Here is a 23,375-nt window from a genome sequence, read left to right as displayed (position 1 = left end):
TAGAAATACATGCTTTCAACTTAGCCAAGTCAGGCCTGCCGCATCTTGGGCTTCATGCTATCTGGGGTTCTTTTGGGGAAGCTAGACCTACAATCTGTATTTGAAGGTGGGTGGCGACATGAACTCACAACAGTTTTACTTTTCAACTCGGTCAGTGCTTTTGCATTTCTAAGCTAAAAAAGGATTTAAAAAATCAAAACATAAAAGATAAATTCAGAAGATAAAGCTGAAAATAGGACTGGTAACTCAGAATATTGCTATTTATGTGAATTTTGTACTTCCATTAATAGTGGAACCTTTTTTATATTTCAGTTAGCTAGACTGATATTTCAGGAAGCTATGTTATTAAAACAATTATGGAAGGGGATCAGATAGAAGGAGAAATTAAACCAATAAAAGTCTTGTACTTCACTTAGTGGGTATTACCATTGAAGAAAATTGTTGGTGGAGAGGAATTTCTAAATTAGTTGAGGACATGTATAGTTTCCAACAGGGAAACCAGTTGAACCTTAAGTGTTACAGAACCTTAAAAAAACAAAACAAAACAAAACCAAAAAAACTTGCTTTTAGAATAAACTACAGTGCTGTAATACCGGAGCAATAATAAATCTTGAGATCTGTTTGTGGAAATAGATTGAACTTTATATTGAGCATAGAAGTATCCTTGTTAGGTTGACTAGGAAAAATAATACAAAAGATAAGACCATTGAGATTTCTTCCTTAATTTGACTTTTTCAATTCTGAGTATTTTGAGTTTTTGAGGATCACAAGATAATCCTGGCGAGGCAAATTTTCTCTCCCTCCTTGGCAGCCAAATGATAGGTCTTGCAGGACACTGTGCACTTTGTACACCTCCCATCTCACTGGCTCCTTTTTTGGGTTATTCTCTTTACCCCAGAGAAGTTCCTTGACCTTCTCTTTTTCTCCACTCCTTTGATAATCCTGTCTTTAAGTAGCTTTAATTAACAACTGTTTCCTGAAAAGTCTCCTATGAATATCTCCAACAAGAATGTCTTCCTCTTAGCGCCATATTTGTAAATCAGCTTGATTACTGACTGGGATATCTAAAGGGTACCTTATACTTAATGTATTCAGTTGCATTCTTGATTTTTTCCCCCCGAGTCTACTCCTGCGATGTACCCCACCCATACAACAAATTCCTTGGCCAAAAACCCGGAGTAATCCTCAACTCTTCTTTCACACTTTACATCTGATACACCGTACAGTGCTCAGGCTCTGCTTTCAGCATCTCTCCAGAGAGCACCTGCCACTTTCATCTCCTCTCCCGTTGTCGGGATATGAGTATGACTTGCTTCCCTCCAGCCTTGACCAGCTAGAGATTCATGCTAACCTGACGGCAAAAATTGATTTCAATGTGGTTTTAATTTGCATTTCCCTAACGGAGGTTGACTGTCTTTTAATATGTTTAAGAACTGTTGGCATTCCTTCTTTTGTTAACCACAGGTTCATGTCATTTGCCCCTTTTTTTTTTTCTTCTAGGGCTGCTGGACATTTGTTAGGGATTTTGTAGGAGTTCTCTATGTTTTAGGGAGATTAGCCCTTTGTGTGTAACATGAGTTGCAGATATTCCCCTTCTTGCATTTTTTTCTGTTTGTCTTGACTAATTGGAATCCTTGACTTGAAGGATACAGTATTTAACTTAACAGGTGCAGCCAGATTGCCTTTCAGAAAGACTTTATTAGTTTTTATCCCCCCACATTTAATGTTCTTATTTCTCTTCCATTCTTGCCCACTTGATTTTTAATTCAAAATTTTTTGATCTGATAATTAGCACAAATGTTTTATTTTAATTTCCTTAATTTTTATGAGGTTGAGTGTTGTTTTAAATGTATAATGGCATGTTTTTCAATGATACCTATTCATACGCCTTATTTTAAAAACTATTTTTTACTGTTCTTAGTTCAGATCCATTGTTAAGTATGCTACAAATTTAACTTTTTAAAAATGTCTCTTGTCATGAAAGTGCTTTTCAGTTTTAATCTCTCTCAATCTGTTGAGTGAATTTAAGGACTATCCTAAGTAACATACGATAGATATATAGTTGTTTTCCTTCACCTTGTAGTGGTTTGGTTGTATTTTGATGACCCTTTGTTGTATTTTGACCCTATGATCTCGTATCCTTTGTATGTTTTTTATAAGCCTCACTGGAGTATGGATAACATATTGGTAGTTGTATCATAAAGAGCTTCAACATTACATGGTGCGAGAAGCACTGTTTAATTCCTACCAATTTTCTATATCTCAAACCATACTGTCTTTTTTATTATTTAATAACAGGTGATCCAGAATTATTTTTGTGAGCTTGAAAGTATGTTATTGGCTATACCTGCCCCAGACTGCCTATCTTGGACTTATATGAAAGATAAATAAACGCCTTTTATGTTTTTAGGAAAAAAAGTATGTTACTAACTTTTGGCAGCAGCTTATTTTCCTAATTAGATAGATCAGTGTGTGAATATCTATCTGTGTTTTCTTATGGACGCTAAGTGAACAGTGAGAAAAATGTGAATTGACTTGATTGTACACAGAATTAAAATTTGACCTCGGCTCACACAAAAACCTGTACACAGATGTTCATAGTGTCATTATTCATAATAGCCAAGAGGAAACAACCCAGGTGTCCATTAACTGATGAATGGATAAACGAAATGTGGTATGTTCATGCAATAGCATAATATTTGGCTGTAAAAAAGGAATGAAGGACTAATACATGCTACAACATGCACGAACCTTGAAAATATTATGCTTAGTTTTTATAAGCCACATGTGTGATACCATTTATATCAAGTGTCCAAAGTAGGCAAATCCCTAGAGACAGAAAGGTTGATTACTGGTCGCGGGGGACTTGGAGGATGGGAGTGATAAGTAGTGACTGCTAATGGGTATGAGTTTTTTTGGGAGGTGATGCAAATGTTCTAAAATTGGTAGCAGTGATGGTTGCACAACTTTGAGTATATCAATAAAACTTGTTTAAAATTGGTCTCAATGCATGTATGCATAAGATGAATTTAATATGAGAGAGTAACAGATGAGAATGAAAATATAAATTGCCAAAGAAACTCTTCAGTCTTCTGTAATGGTGTAAGATGGAAAGGATTGTGTGAGTTGCAGGAAAGAAAGGTAAACCTGAATTTGCTTTTCTAGCAAATTAACATTGGGTAATTGTATCTTTTGAGAGACAGTTAAATTTTTATGTTAAACAGAGTGATTGATATTCTTCATATGGATTGTTTTTGATACACAATTTCTTTAAATAGGTCAGTCTTATGAAATTCGGATGCTGGATAATCGGAAAATGGGAGATATGCCTGAGATCACTGGAAAATTGGTAAAGGTAAGTTCATTTCCTTTAAATTCCTAAGAGATAATGCAGTGATTTTTAAAAGCAGCTTTGCTGGAAGAGTTTTTATAAAAATTTGTTTAATTTCACTTTAAAAAGTAATGGCTATATTAAAACTCCTAACCTTTTAAGCCGCATTTTGTTAACTCATCTGTAAAATAGAAATTACAGCAGTTGCTAAGTAAAGTAAATGTGAAAGCTCTTTGGGAAAGTACCACAGAAAAATTAGTTGCAGCTGTGGAGGGGATAGCCCTACCATCAACTATGAAACTTTTATCTTTTTGAAGTAGTAATGTGGGGGAAAATAATGTCAAAATGGAACTTTATAAAGTCATATTATTTCATCTCTTAAAATTTCTCAAGTAAAATTTGAAATCTCTGTTCACTGCACTGCTGTATCTAAATGGAGAAGTCAGTCATCCCAGGTTCAGGAGGTGTGATGGCGTTGGCTGGCCAACCCGATGCTTTTAGGATATATCTTCAGAACTATCCCACCCCCTCATTGTCATGCAAGGATGGTCCTTCTAGCCTCTACCCATCATCATACACTCCAGTTTATAATAAATTCCATAGCATTACAGGGCAAGGTTTATGGAAGAAGTTTAATTAGGAAAAGACAAATCTTACTTCCTTGTGGCTAAGTATTATAAGCAAAGGAGAAGCAGGAATGAGTTCTCTTGATCCTCCCCTCTTCCCCAGAGAGGCATGTCAGGGCTCCGGGTGGTGCCGGGCCCTCCGTGTAGAGAGGCATTCCATTGGGAGTTCTCTCCCCTCTGTGGATCTGCTTTTTTGGAGGGCGAGTATGTGAAAGGCAGCTTTCTTAGGAGAATGGATACTAACACTAATGTTAGAGAATTTGGCAAACTGGGAAAACCAACTGCCCACGCCTGAAAAGACTCCTTCCACTTTAGGGGCAGGAAGCCCTCAATCCTATGGGAGGTTGAGCGAAAAGATAGGGGGTGTCTGGTCCCCACTAGATCATTGTCGTGCCAACTTGGAGTGGACTCCCAGATTTCTCCTTCTGACTCTCGAGACTCCCAACATACTTGGAACAGAAGGAGAGAGGTTATTTTCCCATTCTTCCATTTGCCATCTGCACTTTGAGACTGTCATGTTTGTGTTCAGTTAGTGGGTTTGGTCATTTCCCTAGAGGGTGAGTTAAATGGTCTTATTTTTTTTATTCTCTCCTATTGGCATTCTCACCTGACGTAGCAAACACCGATTGGATTCACCATTTTGGAAAGTCATCAGCATCGTTGTCAGTGCCAAAGCCCTATTTGGATTCGCTGGACTCTAATGCTAAATAGCTATGGCTAATAACTAACAGCTCTCATTTTCCAGTACCTGGGAAACTTAGAAATGTGAAGACTCTCAGCATGCCGTGGTCCCAGCCGGCTTGTTGTCAGATAAGCCATTGGGCACCCAGCTCACCTTTGAACAGATCTGCCAGTTGTACCACACCTGGTTAAAATTCAACCTAGATATATTTTTTAAGGGAAGACGTGAGTGAATTCTGTTATTGTGAACATTACATTTGATAACTCTGATGTGATGGGGTTTTTTTTGTAATCCATGTAAGAAGGGTTGAAAAGTTGTTTTCATCATAGATTCTTCTATAAAATAGAACAGAACACTTTTTTTAAAAAAAGCTCATTGTAAAATTAAAACGTACCCAGAAGTAGGGAGAACAGTCTGTTGAATCCACATGTACTTATCATGTGGTGGCTTATGGTAAATGCACTTGTATAATGAGTTCTTGTAATAAGTTCTACCAGCTGCAATTGTTATCAGCAATTTGCCAGTCTTGTTTCATGTATTCCCTCCTGGGCTTTCTTCATTTTTATTTTTTTGCTGGACTATAAAATTATTAATTCATAATTTTGACTCATTTTTTTAAATGGTAATTTTAACTGAGTTCTTTATTTGTGTTAATTCAGTGTTCTGAGGAAACTGTAACAAACTGGCATCTAGATCAAATGCCAAAATTAAGTTTTCATCAAAGCATGAATAAGTGGTAAGATTTAGAAATAACCAGTCTGATAGGAGAGACTTAATATTTAAAATATTTTTGGCAACCTAGTAAAATATACTTATCAGATTAAGTTGGAATGGCAGGATTAAGTTGATGACTGCTTTAAGCTCAACTTCCTTGGATTTCATTCGAAATTAAAACATGTAACAACTTGTAATACACAGAATTAATGCAGGTTAGGTAATTAAGGCAGAAACGATTTCCTCATGAGGCAGTGGATTGTTGGCAGTGGCGGGACCATCCAGCTGAAAGTGCAGAGTGGTGGGTGTTTTGCTGGCGTCGCACCAGCATATTTTACCTAGACAGAGGCACCATTTTAAAAGCATCAGTGTCTCCAGTTAGCTGGCAGGTTGGAAAGGGTTAATTCTGAAAAGCTCTCACATCACTTTCACCTGCCACACATCTGATTCTTGGTGAGTGTGCCGGAAAACACCCAGTCATGTTTAGAGAGTTCGCCTGGGATCCAGAGCTACAGTCTGCTACTGCTAAAAACTACAGGGTGAATTTCTTAAAAATCCCCTTCATTTTCAGCTAGATGATCCCTAAAATATTCTGCAACCACCCAGTGTTTAATTTCTCAGCCCCATGATCTTGTGGAGGACTTGGGGATCAAACGCTGGGTTATCAGAGGCGCCCGGGAACCACTCGAGTGTGCTGAGTGGGGTCAGTGATGCGCCCGCCTTCTGCGTGTTCTGTTTCGGGCTGATTGTCGGGGCCCCTTTGTCTGTTGCTGCTTCTCTAGGTGTCTCCTTTCGTTCAGAACTTCCAAATAACGACTTTCTCTCTTTTCATTTAAGTTTTATGTCCCACAGTGTCTTAACTATGGTCCTCCTTTCATATTCTTCACTGTATATATCAGCTTCACCTCCTAGAACAGGATTTATAAAGCTGTTAAATCTAATATCAATATTCTCATAGATTTTCATCTGAATATCTCGATTTAACCTGGTTCTTACTAACTGGAATCAAAATCATGCCATTTTTCTGTGCTACACTTGCTTCTGAGAGATCAGCCTGCTGATGAATGTGAACCTGGGGCCACCAGCAGCCCACACACTGTCAGTGTGAGGGCTTCGCTGCCAGCAGGCCGCCTGGGCAGGCCCTGCAGATGTGGGTGCAGGTGGGGGGATGGGCAGCGACCGACCCTTTCTAGACTTCTCCCACATTGGTCGTGACACTGACTTGCTTCTTTTTTAACTGCCTCAAATTAAAATATGTTGCTTTTAAATGGTTCCCTTGAAAACGTTTCTCAGCTATGTTTTGGCCATTACTTGGGTATTGGGGAAGGCAGGGACACTAAACTACTACTTATATGTATTGCTAGCAAATTACTTACCTAATTAGACCAGCAGAGTCTACGGGAAATATTATTGTATCATAGTCTGAGAAACAGTTATTTATAAATGTGTCAGAAACACGAGTTAGTACAAATCTGGTATCTAACTGCATTGTGATGACCTGTTAATTCTGTTCCTGGAATGAAACAATGGCTGGCTCCCCGGGCCTGTGGGAGGTGAAGGCAGGACGGTCAGGGGAGAACAGACTTGGCCTAGCGTTAGCAGAGCGGAGTTAAAGCCTTTCCTCAGGAACTCGAGTATTTCGATAAAGTGGAACTTGGTGGTTTTCTTTTTCTTGCTTACCTTAGATAACCTCACTTTTAAGGTTAGTTGAGAGGGAATTTTGCATATAAGTTCTCTTTGGGTGGGCTGGGCGGAGCAATGGGGGGCATATCTTCACCCGCCCCCGTCTTTTTTCAGAAACTCAATTATTAACTATTATTTTACATTAACAGTTTTATCATTATGCCTGAGTTTCTCGGTCTCTGTTTATACCACCTTTTCATTTTAGTAATTCTTGTGTGCATCTGATGTTTTCTTCATAGAAATGTAATTCTTGCTCATGAATTTTATGGGCATCTTAATTTTGAATTGCAATATCAAATTTTTAAATAAAAGTTAAACCTAATTAAACATTTTATTTGGGCTTTTTAGTTTTGAGTTATAGTTCTTTGAACCAAATAAATGTACCCATAATCTAGGTATACAAGAGCAAAACAGTTAACTTATAAAATTTTAAAAGTAGAATTTGTTTTTGTATGCTCTTCCATTATAGAAATGCATAAGAAGTGAACACACTTATGCATTTTAGGTGGAACAGTTTAAAAGTGCTCATTTCCCCATTTATTCCATAGAGCATCATAAGAGTTGTGTTCCATGATAGACGGCTACAGTATACAGAGCATCAGCAACTTGAAGGTTGGAAATGGAATCGCCCAGGAGACAGACTTCTCGATTTAGGTACAAGTGACTGTCAGGATGCCATGCAGAGAGAGATGAAGGCCATCTGTACCTGTATTGGTACCGTGTGTAATTGGTACCGCGGATCCTATGTGCCTTGTTTTATATTTTAAAATGTTGACCCTTGAACAAGCTTGAGTTTAGGGGTGTCAACCCTTACGCAGTCAAAAAGTTTCATATAATTTGATTCCCCCAAAATGTAACCACTAATAGCCTACCGAAACAAACCATTAACACATATTTTGTATGTAATATGTGTTATATACTGTCTTCTTACAATAAAGTAAGCTAAAGAAAAGAAAATGTTATTAAAATCATAAGGAAGAGAAAATACATTTACAATATTTATTGAAAAAAATGTGTGCATAAGTGAACCTGTGCACTTCACACCATGTTTGAGGCCCAACTGTCGTTTTGCGGGGGATTTGTTTGAGTTTAAAACCATTTATTTACTTCTTAGTTGGCACTGTCCATCGTATTCTGAATAAAATGAAATAGAAACCCACGGTGGGAGAAAGTATGATACTTATTAGGTGGGTTTTGATGTTGAAGTGGTTGACCATAGAGAACACTGAAGAAAAAAGTTCAGCAAGGAGGTATAATATTTTCCTTAGAGCATAATCATACCTAGTAAGTTGTAAGCTTTTAAATAATTAACAATGGATGAGTTTCTGTGTAACTTCTTCTTAAAATATAGATATTCCAATGTCTGTGGGAATAATTGACACAAGGACAAATCCGAGCCAGTTAAATGCGGTTGAATTTCTGTGGGACCCTGCGAAACGCACATCTGCTTTCATTCAGGTTTGGATTTGTTTTGCGTTACTAGAAATATACCAGCCTTGTCATTTAGAAGGCCATGGATGAGACTGAATTCTTGACACATGCTATCATTTTCTTTAAAAGCTTATTTGTAAACTATCTGTACTGCCTTTTTAAATATATACACTGTTAAATTGCAGTTAATCTACTAAACCCACTCTATACAGACTAACATATAAAGATAGTCCGATATGTAAAGAATTATTCAAATGTTACTTTACCACTGATAGTAACAATAATCTAAACTTCCATTTTCAGAAGATACATTACTTTGAATAACAGCTGATATTTAAAAGGGTATAATTGAAAAAAGCGTAGTTTAAAATTTTCTGTAGCATTTTTTTAAAATATTCTAACACTGAAATTTTCAAATGTCCACAAAAGAGACTAATAATACTGAATTCTCTATGTACTCATCACCTGGCTTCAATAACTATTGGTAGTTTTTCATTTTTAAGTTTTTGACGGAATACTTTAAAACAACCCCAGGCATTTCATTTCACCCATAAATGTTCAGTTTATGTCTCCAAGTGATGAGTTTCTTAAAAACATACATATATAAAATAAAATCAACAGTAATTCTAATGCCAAGGATGTTCAGATTTGTAAGTAGTAGATTTAAAACTACTGAGCCAGAACTCTCATATAGAAAAAGCCAACTGCTTAATCCCAACCAGCCCAAGTAGGCTCTGGTTTGTGTGAACGGAAAAGAATCTTTGGTATTTTGAATTTTTGTTGTCTGCCAGTATTATCTCCAATTAATAGTCACTAGGGACGTAGTTCATCTTAGTTGAATATTTTCTCATACTGTTTGTCTAACAGGGTAACTAGTTATGTTCTGGATGAAAGTGATGTTAAGAGCCGGCCTTAAATCTCAGGTCGTGCACAGTCATATTGCAGACATCAGTTTTAACTTTGAGTTAGTAGTAGACAGGATATGTAGCAGCCCGAAATTACCAAAAGTCTCGTTACTAACCCTGTAAGGTGCCCTAAAGCTGTCTTCATGGTAGTAGTACTAGGAGAGGGGGCAGAAGTGGTGGAAGATGAGAACCGCCCTCAGGATCCTCAGTGAACTTTGAAGGGTTGACAGAAGTTTAGATGGATACAGGTAGGACAAGTAGTGGGCTTTCTGGACGGTGGAAATTCCCCAGACAACGTGTCCCAAGTCTTGTAGGTTGGAACAGCAGTACGATGATCGGGCAGAGTGGCGTAACGACAATAGAAGGTAAACAGTGGAAACTCCGAATGATGAGATGAGGGTTGCTGTGGATTGAGCCACATGCAAAACTCAGGACCCTCAGTCTGAGAGCAGCCCAGGGTAGACTTACAACTACTGAGCAGGAACTCTCATGTGGAGGTAGGGGAAGTATGCAGTTCTGCCCCTGGGACCCATAATCGGGCCAAGTCCTGCGTTAGAGGAGAGGCATTGGAATAGGGAAGAAGAGCTCATTCCCAAAAAGTTCAGAAAGACGCAAGAATCAGACATTCATGACAGATTATCTGGCTAGTATGTGGGAGTTCGTTTTAGAGGATCTTGAATTTTTACAGGTGACAGGACACCCAGGAGGGAACAAGATTCAGCAGACAGTGGTTTGAATCCTTTTCGAATTGTTTTTTAGGTACATTGCATCAGCACAGAATTTACTCCACGGAAGCATGGAGGTGAAAAGGGAGTGCCTTTTAGGATCCAGGTTGACACCTTTAAGCAGAATGAAAATGGAGAGTACACAGATCATCTACACTCAGCTAGTTGCCAAATCAAAGTTTTTAAGGTAAGAGATAGAAACCTGGTTTTCAGTAATTAAGGCCCAGTTTTACTTGTAAAGTTGTAGTCTGATGGATGAAATAATGTACTTCGTGTTTTAGCCTAAAGGTGCAGACAGGAAACAAAAAACTGACCGAGAGAAGATGGAGAAGAGAACTGCTCACGAAAAAGAAAAGTATCAGCCATCCTATGATACCACAATCCTCACAGAGGTAATGCAGAGCCGCATTTGGTGTCTGAAGAGAAGCAGAGGTTTGCATATTACACTGTTTCTGAGGATGAGTTTCGCTTCAGAGGGGTTGGGGAAGAGTGGGTGGGAGATTGACATGTTCTTTGTGAAATTTGTGGGGGAAATATTTTATGTACATTTTATAGTGGATTAGTTTCCTGGGTGGGATCTTGAATGAAGATGCTGAAATCCCAATCAGGTCTCAGAAACAGACCTTTAAAAACCTTCAAGTTGGCAAGAGTTTAAGTTGGGGCCTAGAATGTTTGATTTTTGTCACTGCTGGGGTTTTGCATTTTCTTTAACTTTGAATCTTGCTAGTCATGCAATTGTTTAATTGGACTGCAGAAACATAAAACAGGGTATTAGATCTTTCTTTGTATAATGAAAAGACATTGATCCCAATCTTTGGTGTTTGTCCAGATGAGGCTTGAGCCTATAATTGAAGATGCAGTTGAACATGAGCAGAAAAAGTCCAGCAAGCGGACTTTGCCAGCAGACTACGGTGATTCTCTGGCAAAGCGAGGCAGTGTAAGGGACTTCTGCTTCTCTTTTCATTGTGCAAGAAACCTTGTGCAGTGTTAGATATAGGACCTCCTTCCACCGAAAAGTAAAGCCAAATTTGTTTTTGATGTCCTTGTCTTGATTTAATTTGCTTTTGTTTAGACTTCTGCTTTCTGTTTGTTCCTCACTGAGGAAAATTTCCTAAATCTAACACTTTAAAACTAAGTTGACCATATTGGGTGGTTTTGGAGGGAAAGACAACACTCAGAAATGTGTTCCCTCCCCCTGTCTCCCTTCCTTTCTCCCTCCCTTTCTCCCTCTGCACACACACTTCCTTCAAGAGCACTGGAATTTATTGAAAATACTTTAGTAAAATAGTTGCTTTTGTGTAATTAAAAAAGGTTTTGTTTCCTCATGTATAACTGATAAGAAAATCTCATGGATGTTTAGAGAAATGATGGCAGCAAGCTCGATATTAACATATACAATACTTTGTGTCACATTTTCCTGCATGTAGCATAAGTATGTGTGGCTGGCTGTGCTTTTAAAAGCCTGTTTGGCAGCACTAGTCGGAAGAAATTCTTTGACTGCATTAGCGTTTCTTCTTGGCACCTGCATTGTTACCTTATGCTTCGGGCCAGAATAGTGCACCTTGCTACACTCAGACCTGGTTCACCCAACACACAGTCAGGAATTTTTGGTTGATCGTGAATTTTGTCAGCTTTATAGCGAATCGTTAACTTTATGACACAACTCTTCACCTAACAGTCCAGATCAGCTGTATACCCACACTAAATGTAAACACAGAGCATTAAATGATTTTTATATGACTTTCATCATCTGTATTAATGGCTGCTCTATTCATCACTTGTACCATCAAGGTGCCAAAAATGGAAGTTTCACTCTTAAACATGTGTCTGTAATTATCTGTAGACTATGAATGTCATAAGCACTATCACAGGAACCTCATATCCACATTAAAGCATTGAGCAAAAATGTTTTAAATGCAGTAAAACTGAAAATGTACTCATCTCAGTGGATGGGGAGCCCACATGTTGCGTTTTTTTTAACTGGGTTTTTTGTTGCAAATCAAAGGTTGTATGGAATAACCATATACTCCTTCCCCAAACGCCCGCCCCTTCAGTTTTGTTTTACCCTCTTCTGCTCTCCCAGCTGAAGACTCACAAGTGGATCTTAGTAAACTTTTTTGGGGAAACACTGGTAACTCAAGTCACTTCCCCTCTTGTTAAAAACTGTTTAACTTATTAAAAGGAATGGGTTGTAATAATTCATAAATTAAGGAAATCCATTCAAGCCCAGAGTTAATCTGAATATGGTAGAATTATCAGTAAATTATGAATGATTCTTAACTAAGTCTAAAGTATGCAAAACGTCAGCAGTTCATTGGCCTGGGATTTCACATCTTCCTAGTGCGTGTGCTGCCCTGGGCTGCATTTGGTTTGGTAAAGATATTTCTAGGGGTTTTTAGAGCTGCTCTTGGAAACCTGTTTAAAAACAAGGTACAGATTAACACCTTAAAAGAGACAGCATTTCATATACTTCTTCAAGTGCCTACAAAGGAAGGCCAACATTTCTTACAATTCTCAGCTACAATGAGCTTTCAGTAGAGAAGGGTTATCCAGGCTTATCCTGGACAACAAAACCCTTAGTGTGTCTGTCGGTCTTGGCCTCTAAGCCAGATTTTATTGGCTCAAATCTGGGCTTCCAGTTTCTAGAGTCTAAGATGGGTCATTTTCTAATTTACTTGAGGAGGGACTTTGTTCACAGTGTATCAAACTGTGACTATAATAGAGTCCAGGCCAGGCCAAGTAGCGTCGGAGCCTTAATGAATTACAGATTGTCTTCAGCAGCACAGGCACTGTGGTACCAGTGCTTGCTTTTAAAGACAGGGAAGAATGACATGGTTTTTCTTTGCCTTTACCTCCTGGGTTGAGACCGCTAGAGAACTTATAAAACATAGGCAGTCAATCAGGTCTTGGTGTTTCATTCAGCCTGGCCATTTAAGGTCTTAGAATCCATTCTTTTCTCAAAGTAGAGGCCTCCTAATAGGACCAGTTTTCTAGTGTTCAGTGAATCGAGCCTCATATTTGTTGGTCAGGTTTTAAATGACAGCTGTTAACAGCCTTACTGCTGAAAGTCTGGATGTGTAAAAGTGAAATAGGTATGTTTATGAAGCTTCAGTCAGTTCGGTATCTCTGCTGTGTTACTCTGCCATACAAACTTGGTGTTTTTGATGGCTTCATTTCCTCAGCAGACAACTGGCAGTAATTACCAAAGCAAATTTAGGGAGGCTTGATGTTAAAGGTTTACATTATTTAGATGAGCATATAGCTGCATTGTAGTATTTTGTATCTGAGGAGAGGAAAATCCTCCTGATGTAGCAGGAAAACCTTGCAGGTCATGGAGTTGACTGTGAGCATTGATACCCACAAGGTATTCCACCTGCCACTTGGCTCACAGGATCCTGGGTTCTTCAAGCTGTATAAGCTGGGGGGGACTATTCTGTGAGATGGAAAGTAAAACAGCAGCTTTAGTTTAAAAAGAGCGGGCCTTGTTGTGTAACATTTGTAGTAAAGTTGGTAGGCCATGCAATAAGTTTAGCAATACTGTCCAGCCAGATTAGATTTCTTTTATAAAAGTCGATAGTAGCTGAAACAATAAGTCTGTAGCCATTCCCCCATTTCTGAGGGGATACATCACGGATGGTTGTAAGGATTGTTAAGATCCAGGATTTCTGTTTCATGTTCCTTGTTTCTGTGTTTCTGGTGGGCGTCAGACGGCTGCTTCAGGTGCCTGTCACCACTGGGGAGATGCGGTTTCTGCCTTCAGGTGCTTCACAGTCTCCTAGTGCCTTCACACTAGTGGTCGTGACATGTACACACAAAAGGATTGTGAAAATATTATAACCCCTTACACATTTTTAGGTTGACATCTGAAAGTTTTTATTATAAATTTAAATAGTTGCAAAGGAGACAATTTTCTGACAGAGTAAATAGTTACATTTACAATTTTAAGATAAAACAATTACATTTTGAAGTGTTTTCTGTGGATCTACCATAGCAGTTTGACACTCTCCATTGTTCATTTAAAAAGTTCATCATCAAGCTCTTTAAGTCTGAAATTTTATTCTGCTCTTCCTTCTTGATCTCGTTTTCTCATTCATCCTCCTTAAATAATTGTGCCCTAATACGACATACTTTGATGCATTCAAACATCACCCTGATTACTTATTTACAACAAACTTACATAAATTGAATTTTAATTTTTTTAATTTCCTATAACCATAAGCTCTTAAATCATTTGAGAGATTTTAAATTTATAATTATTGGTACCAAGTTATCAAAACAACAAATTGTATAAATTTAGATGAATAAATATACAAGTAGAGATGTTACTGGAAATACATCCTGAATGATGAGACAGGGTAAACCGTAATTCTAGATTTTTTTTTTTTACTAAGTAAGAGAAACTTGTTTTAGATAGGTTGATTTTTCCTTGAGCCAGGGTCATTCAGGTCTTAGAAGTCCTTTTCATTTTTTTTTCTTTTTTTTTTTTTTTGGTAAAATGGGAAAAGTAATTAAGAAAGGTGACCTTTGAAACCAAGGGCATTCTGGGGCAGATTAGTTTTAGAAAGACTACCCACAGGTGAAATGGACCCCTCCTTGACTCAGGTTCGAAGACTTGACTTGACACCACCCCGGCCTGCTCAGCATGCTTTGACTGCAGCTTTTTCACCTCTTCTAATTGTAATAGTCAATGTGCCTTTGTATCTTTGCTGTATCTTTGGTCAGAATTGTGCTTGAGCTGAAAAACATTTTAGTTCACCATGCCCCTTCCAGAATATTTAAATAGTAAAGACGTGTAGATAGGTATAGATATAGGCGGTGCCATATGTAGTTGATGTATTTTGGGTGCTGGGACTGTCTCGTCTTACTTGGGGATTATTAATCTTAGAGAAATCAAGGAAGCAAATAGTTACTGGTGAGGGCAAAAGGAGCACTGGGTAGGACAGAGCCACTGTCCCAGTCACCATGTGATGTCACATGTTATTTATGAATCCCTTCTTGCCTCTGTACTCTTAAACCTTGATAAGCACCTATTGGAGAATTGATAAAGAGGCAGGTGAAGAGTCTCGAAAGCACATTGTACATAAGTATACATTTAAAATGCCTTCATAAGTTTTTGCTGCTATCGTCACTTCAGGTCTTCTCTAAGATTAATGTGTCTGGATGCGTACAGCAAGTAAAAATTTTCCTTGCCACACAGAAGTAAATGTGATGTGTTTCTCCGAGGTTGCTTGATGAGTGTCAGGTGTCTTGTGTTTTAGAATCTTGTATTTGGTCAGACTAGAGAGTGAAATTCACAACCATTCCTTCCACATCCTTTGGAAGCGTGTCACCAATTTATTTCTGTTTCTGTCCTTAGTGTTCTCCGTGGCCCGACACCCCCACAGCCTATGTGAATAACAGCTCTTCCACAGCGCCCACGTTCACCTCTCCGCAGCAGAGCACTTGCAGCGTCCCTGACAGGTATCTGGCTTGTGCGAGCGTGTGCCTGAGGCTTCACTTCCCTCCACTTCCCTTCGTCAAGTCCAGTAAGCTCTCGTGGTCTGTGTGAAGCATGCGATAATGGGGACTGGCTGCCTCAGTTTCAGGGGGAAGTCATCTTTCTCCGCCTCCCAGCCTTTGTGCTCCTTGCCCCTTCTGGCTCACACATTCACACTGTTCACTCTGTGCGTCCTCGCATGGTGGAGGGCAGAGCATTGGAGGCACACTCTCTCTCGACTCTTAGAAAGCCACTGACCCTACTCACGGGGCCTCCACCCTTACGACCGCATCTAATCCTAATGAATCCCAAAGGCTTCACCTCCTAATACCGTGTCACACTGTGGGACAGGATTTCAACACGCGAATTTTGAGAGAACACAAACATTCAGTCCGTAACAGGGTCTGATGAGAAGACAGACAACATGCTTTTCCCAGAGGAAGTGATGGATACACTGATAAGGCAGCTTGTTTTGAGGTTAATTGTGTTTTTAAGAGTAGAAAAACACTCTTGGACTCAGGAGAGACCAGGAGGCCAGCATGTTACTATGTAGGGGGATTCTTCTAATTTCACAGTCCAATCTGAACAACCTTAGAAAATGGTTATGATTTTAGAGACAAGTTATGAGTTCATGTATTCGCTAGTTGACTGGATATTTCCTGAGAGCCCACTTTTTCCCAGCACTGGTCAGGTGCTGTGAGAGACAAACCCCTGTCAGAAGGAGCTTAAGTTCTCACGGGTGAAGGACAATGGTAAACAACATCATAAACCTAAGTAACTGAAGTACAAGTGTGTAGAAATGAGTTGGGGCCCAGGCCAGGAAGGTGGCCACATTCCCTGTTGGAGTTTTTCTCATTTTCATTTTACCGTAGAAACAGAAGGATAGTGGTGTAAGTTTCTTTTTTTCTCCTGAATTTCACCATCTTTAGTCATAAATAATTAAAGGGATATCATTTTCTATTTTGTTTTAGGATTATCATACCATTTCTTATAGCTCATCGTTTTCTTAAATTTTTTGTAGCTATTTTCAATGATTTATGTTTCTTGGTTTTTCATTTTTTTGTCCCTAAAATGAATGAATATCCTTCCTTTTCCTATTACCCTGGAGGCCTTTTATTTCATAAAAAGAGAAAGAGGCACAGATTAAGATCATATTCACTCCCTGACCAGTTGTGCCAACATTCTTACTGCAAATTTACATTGCTCTGTCACATCGTATCATTTTAAAATAACCTAGTATAATAGCCTTTAATGTCTCTCTCTCTCTCTATATATATATGTATGTATATGTATATATGTGTGTATGTACATATATGTATATATTCTATGTATATATAATATAATAATTATCCTTTCTTTCCTTCTCTCCAGCAATTCTTCTTCCCCAAATCATCAGGGAGATGGAGTTTCACAGGCTTCTAGTGAAGTAAGTATCTTGTTCCGTAAAACTATCAGATACTTTCTGGGTCCTGCATTTTTAAAGCTCTGACAGGGGCTTGCATCATTATTTGGGTCGCTGAGTAGTCAGATCTATGTTCTGCTTGGGTATTTTTTATACTTCAGACTTGGAGGATGTCTATGGATTCAGTGTTCTTTATAATATGCCAGTGACTTGGGTTATTTTTTTGTAAGTTTGAATTGTTCTATTTATGTTCATTTTTTTATTAATAGCAACTTCAGCCTTCAGCCACAACCCAGGAAACGCAGCAGTGGCTGCTCAAAAACAGATTTTCTTCATACACAAGACTGTTTTCCAATTTTTCAGGTATGTGTGTGCGCGTGCATATGTGTGTGTGTGTACACGCATGCAAATGCATGTTTTGTTTACTTGTACTTTTATTAACCTTAATTTTTTTTATTTTGAAGTAATTATCAATTCATAAGAAGTTGTTAAGACACGTACGGGAAAATCCTAAGGACCTGTCACCCAGTTTCCCTCAGTGGTGACACCTTGCAAACCTATTGTACACTATTAAAATCAGGAAACTGTCATTGATACACCCCACTTCACCAGTTCTTTGTGCCCTCATTTATGTATAAGTATATATAGTTTTATGCAATTTTTTTCATTAACTTTTATTTTGAAGTAATTTTTGTTCGTAGCACAGATAGTTCAGAGATGTTCCGGGGGTACCCTTCACTCACATGATTACAGTACAATATCAAAACCAGGAAAATTGACATTGGTACAATGCATGTATATAGTTCTGGGTCATTTTATAACATGTATAGGTTTATATAACCACCACCGAAGTTAAGATACAGAATCACGTCATCACAACAAGGACTTCCCTTATGCAGCCCGACCCCCATCTTTCCCTAATCCCTGGCAGCCATTAATGTGTTCTCTGTCTCTCTGAGTTTGTCTCTGATTTCAAGAATGTTACATAAATGGACTCATACAGTATGTGACCTTTTGAGATTGGCTTTTTTCACTCAGCCTAATGCCTTTGAATCTATCCAAGTTGCATTAGTAATTGGTTCCTCTTTATTGATGCGTAGTAGTGCATGGTACGAATGTACTCAGGTATGGTTTTTATAGATGGGAAACCTGTTCGGAGGGACAGTAGTAGATATACCAGGTGGGGCAGGGGCAGCATTTTCCAGATGTTCCTGCAGAACCTTACTAATATGTCCCAAGAAACGCTGGGCCACAGTGAAGTGCCCGTCAGCTTTCCTTTGCCACAGTGCGGTGGGGCCATAAAAATGTATCGTGAGCCTTTCAAGGGGACAGAACACATGTGTGCACATACATGGCCTAGAGAAAGCTTGATTTCACAGAGAACAAGATTTCCTATTCTGTCAGCCATTTATTGCTATGTTTATGTGATCATTAGTCCCCTCCTAGCTTTCTGCCTCTTTAAAGTACTGCATAAAAGTCACATGCTACCAGCCACATTTTTACATGAGTAAGTAAAACATCTATGAAAAACTGGAAATTTAAAAATTGTAGTGTGTAGGGAATGCATTTTGAAACCTTATAAGCCAGATGAAGAATATAACACATACAAAAAGCTCTGAGCATTGCAACCAAGGGCGATCTCAGGCTGTGCCTCTTACCTTAGATGGTTGCATGTTTCCATCTAGAGAGTTCTAAGCTCTTCTCACTCTAACCAGTGATTATGTGACTTGGCCTCTTGTCTTTACCCTGTGAGCTTCCCAACAATAGAATGGTGAGGAGGAGAGACGGCTTCTTGCTCTGAGCTGCTTGGCCGTCCACCTTTCAGAAGGGGTTGTGCACATGAGCATCTGTCCGGTCTGCGGCAGGATTAAGGATGTGCGTACACACATCTCTGGTCACAGCTGTGGGCCCTGTTTTCAGGGGCTCGTGGTCAGCCCTGGGCAGATGAGAGCGTGTCTTTTAACTGAGTCCATCAGTGCTCGTGCCTTATGGGCAGTGTGCTTCTCTGGTCTTTATTTCTTTTAAAAACTACAAAATTGTTAAGCACTCACATTCAGGTTCTCAAAAATAGTAAGATAATCCCATTATCTTGTTACTTAAGCAGTTGTTTATCATATGGAAGTCATGCTTTAATCCCAGAGGGTTTTTTAATTCTCCCAAAAACTACATCTTGAATGTTAATAAAGGGTAAAACAAAAGATTATGAATGTATTCAAACATAAAAAGTAGAAGAATACAATGAACTCCATGTAACCATCCCCAGCTTCAAAAATAGTCAGCCTTTGGTCAGACTTGCTCTCTTCCCCTTCTCTGTTGTGTTGTACAGCGAATCCTACATACCGTGTCATTCCCACTAACCAAGTATTTATGAGGGAAATCTTCAGGTGCAGTATGTTGTTGTCTGCCATGTTTTTGTATTAAAACTGGTTGCTTTGACAGAGTTATGTTGTAGAATGTTTGACTTTGCATGTCTCAGAAAAAAGGCCTATTCCTAGTTCTCCTACCAAATCATGTGACTTTAGGCAAAGTCCCCCAAACCCAGGACTTCCATTTCCTCTTTCTGTGAAATAAAAGATTGTTCTAGGTGATCTCAAGGTAAGTTATCTGGAGTCAGACTCCTGCTTATCCCCACAACCACAATGCAGCCAAAATACTGCAGGCGGTGAAATCGTCTCTTGGAACAGGCAGTCCTGTGGATACTGCTTGTTGATCTGATTTGCCAGCTTCTGGGCTTCTGCGCTCCTTCTTGACACAGGACATGGAAGAGCTGGCATTTTCTTTGGCTCTGAGAGACCAGGGGTGTGTGTACGTATTCTTGTGTCGTTCATGTATATGTGTATATACACAGGCGACCTGTGATGGTTTCGAAGGACACTTAACTAACTGCGTAAAGACAGGTCACAAAGCAACCAGTCCTGCTGGTAGTTTTTTTTCCCATTTCTTAGAAGAATCTTTTTGCTGTTCTCCAGGTGCCGACTTATTAAAACTGACAAAGGAGGATTTAGTACAAATTTGTGGTGCAGCCGATGGAATTCGGCTCTATAATTCACTGAAGTCAAGGTAAAATACTGTGTTTAAAAGGAACTGTTTTGCCTGAAATAAGAATGCCCTTTCTTTGTGTGGGGAGTTTGGGCAGAATGTATTTCCACGCCAGGTGGGCGTGTGCCTGTGCGCGCTGTCGAGCATGGGCAGCGTCGTGCTCACAAGAAGACTGTTTTGTGTGCACCTTCAGGGCAGGCCCAGATATGATGCAGGCACTGATGGGGGCAGAGGTAGACTGTAAGACTGGTAGAAATGCACATGGGCAGTACTGATTTCTTGAAGACGACTGGGTTTGTTGCCAAGAAAACAAACTTCTCATTTAGGTGAGCTATACAGAATCTATGGTTTTCAAGGTCATGTGACTACTAAACAGTTATTTAAAATGTAAACTTCTAATTGTAAATTAAAATGAAAGAACCGTACACTGTGCTGGCTTTTAAGATCCATTTACTATCATTGCTGTTTCTAGACTTGTGTGAGAATTCCGTTAAATTTAAATCTTATTGATTTTAAATTGCTGACTTAATCTTGAAACTTAAATTTACCAGCATCTGACAGACCATCTCAATGGTTTAGAGTCTGGATCATCAGATTAGACCACCTGTGATAGTTGGTGTGAGGTGTGTGTTTTTATTATATTTTTATTAATAAATTATTTTGTATAATGAAATAACATTGTAAAGTTCTCATAAGGAAATAGAACTTAGATTCCTGTAGTTGTCATCCGTACGTGCGGTGGGGCAGCTCTCTCTCATGAGTGGCATCTTCTGATTGCAGGTCGGTTAGGCCCCGCTTAACCCTCTATGTCTGCCAGGAGCAGCCGAGCAGCACACTGTTGCAAGGGCAGCAGCAGGCTGCAGGCAGTGGAGGCGAGAATGGCAGTGGGACACCGTACGGTGGGTATTGAGGGCATCTCAGCTTCCTGTCACTCCCTTTCTGATGCTGAGGCAGAAATGGGAAGCACCTGAAGGGTCTCTGAAGGACTCCGGTCACATAGGGCTGTCTGCCTGCTGATGCAGGAGTCCTGGCAGCAGGGAGCTCTAGGGCCACATCCTCTGAAGAAGAGGGGCCTGGCAGCCCTTCTCAGTTATTTCAGCCGCACTGTGGATCTCTCGTTTTATATGGCCCTTTCTGCCAGAAATACCGAACAAGCGAAAGACTAGCTTGAATGCTTTGGGGTTTTGTTGGCTTAAAAAAAAAAAAAAAACTCAAATTCAGTGATGAATGTGACATTGGCCACTTGGCAAGAAAGCTGGAGGGGTTTTTTCTTTTTATCCATTTTACTGACTGGTGGAGAAAATTTTAAATACCACATGTGTAAAGATGTGTCTGCGTATCAGTGCTAAGTGTGCGGACTTGTCTTAGACAAGCATCTGGCCTGAGTTCTGTGTGGTGAGTGTGGTGCCATGTCCTTGTGTCATTGTAAGTGTGCTCTGTCATTCATTATCCACCTGCGTATGACAAGGGCTTCATCATCCCGCAGGTTTTCCTTAATCGTATAATAGACAGTGCTGGATTAGGGCAGAGAGAAAAATCCTGGCTCTTCTCCCTTCTTCCTGCTGTGGTCCTTAGTGGGGAAAAGCATGTTTTCTCATTTGCAAAGTGTGTATATGGTCATCTCTCCCCTCTTCCCACATTCTGAAAGAAGATAAGGACAACACACTCAGAACTTTTCGCAGGAAAATGTGTTACGGACTTCAGAGAAGTAGTTATTTGCCCTAATGTTGGGTAGAGCTCTGGAAAATACTTTGTAGTTTAACAGTTACAGAAGAATCCAAAGGAAAGCATTAGTACTTCTCCACTTGGTGTCATTTTGACTGCAAAAACTGTGAATTTTTAGACTAAAGATACAAAGTCTTAGTCTTAGAAATTCTAAAGGAGCAATCAGTGTATCTGGATCTTCTATATCATTTTCATGTGGTCAGGATTGTAATGTTTTGGAAGATGTGTTCTCAGACACCTTCCCAAACATTACAATATTTGTGGAGGAATGTGTGGCAGTTTTGGCAAACTTAACCTGATCGGGGTAGGCAGACTTTTTCCGTTGATGGCTAGTTGTAAATATCTTGATTCTGCAGACACTAAGGTCTCTTCCCTACTCAGCTCTGCAGTTGCCAAAACCACCACAGACAATATGTATATGATGATGGGTGTGGCCATGTTCTGATAACATTTTGTTTTAAAAGAGCAAGTAGAGGGCAACGGGTTTGGCCTGCCAGAGGCTGTAGTTTAGAGACCCTGCTCTATATCATCTCTGTAGTCTTACCCTAATTGTAGTTCCAAGTTCTAAGCTTTCCATAATGCGTAATTAGCAAAGGTTTCTATATTTATAAACACACATAAAAGAAAAACATCCTTGTTTGGGAAAGCAAAGTTCTAGCATGATATTCCTGATCAGCGTCTGGCTTGAATCATTAATTGAGCTGGACCTACAAGAGTCACACTCACTGCAGATACGCCTGGCTCTGTGCACACAGGGGCTGCTGCTAAGTTATGTGTTCCAGAAACGCAGGACGCTGGGTGGACTGCACCTGGGACCGTCTGTCTGCAAAGTAGCAGGCTCCACTGTGCACATCCTTAGCTTTTCGTGCGCTACCTTTTATACTGTTCTTCATTCTTAGGGGGAGCAAAAGTAGGAAGAGGCAGCATTCATTCCTCAGGATAAATTCCTAGTCATAGGCTTACTGAATCAAAAACTATGGCCTTTTTAGGGGTTTTTTCTTTTTCTTTAATAAGATATATTGTTAGAAACATATTTTTGAAAACAGCTGCTTTCAGGTATAATTTCTATACCATAAAATCCTCCCATTGTAAGTACACAATTTAGTTATATTTTAATATTTACAGTTTTATAGCCATTACCACAGACTAAATCCAGTTTTAGTTCCATTGCTCCAGAAAGATCCCGTGCCTATCTGCAGTCAATCCGTTTGTTTTTAAGAAAATTAAAACCTGAAATCCCTCATACAGAGATTACTGTTAATGTTTATTAAATTATATGTGCGAGCATAAATAATGTATTATATTTCAGATGGGTAGTAAAGGGGGAAGAAGTAACACACACACACACACACACACACACACACACACACCTGTGTATGTATTAGTATTTTGAAAAGTGTAATCTTTTTATAGACCCAGGTAGAAAACAGATCAAAAATTATTACTAAAATACCGTTGTTATTTTTTCTTTTCAGTTTATCATGCAATCTACTTGGAAGAAATGGTTGCCTCAGAAGTTGCTCGAAAACTTGCGCTGGTGTTTAATATCCCTTTCCACCAAATAAACCAGGTTTACAGACAGGGTCCCACTGGTATTCACATTCTTGTTAGTGATCAGGTAACTGGCGTGCCCCTT

General features: G+C 39.3%; 1 protein-coding gene across 7 annotated transcripts in view; it reads left to right on the top strand.

Moving 5' to 3' along the window:
• Positions 1–23,375, top strand: part of UBP1 (upstream binding protein 1) — a 50,386-nt gene that overhangs the window by 22,655 nt on the left and 4,356 nt on the right. For 4 of the 7 annotated variants that reach the window (XR_004950313.1, XM_016158791.2, XM_036218554.1 and 1 more), the window contains 12 exons: positions 3,279–3,355; positions 7,585–7,690; positions 8,388–8,494; positions 10,132–10,284; positions 10,379–10,489; positions 10,927–11,034; positions 15,454–15,557; positions 16,945–16,999; positions 17,245–17,338; positions 19,945–20,035; positions 20,795–20,913; positions 23,215–23,357. Coding sequence is in view for 5 of the 7 variants with exons in the window: in XM_016158791.2 (XP_016014277.1) it covers positions 3,279–3,355; positions 7,585–7,690; positions 8,388–8,494; positions 10,132–10,284; positions 10,379–10,489; positions 10,927–11,034; positions 15,454–15,557; positions 16,945–16,999; positions 17,245–17,338; positions 19,945–20,035; positions 20,795–20,913; positions 23,215–23,357 (1,268 nt within the window). In the remaining 2 variants the exon portion in view is untranslated. The other 3 variants (XR_001598603.2, XM_016158793.2, XM_036218555.1) reach the window with 3 other exon arrangements.

The sequence above is a fragment of the Rousettus aegyptiacus genome, unplaced genomic scaffold, assembly GCF_014176215.1.
Source record: "Rousettus aegyptiacus isolate mRouAeg1 unplaced genomic scaffold, mRouAeg1.p scaffold_m13_p_4, whole genome shotgun sequence".
NCBI lineage: Eukaryota > Metazoa > Chordata > Mammalia > Chiroptera > Pteropodidae > Rousettus > Rousettus aegyptiacus.
Note: the sequence above shows the minus strand (reverse complement) of the source record. Positions and strands in the feature narration are given on the sequence as shown.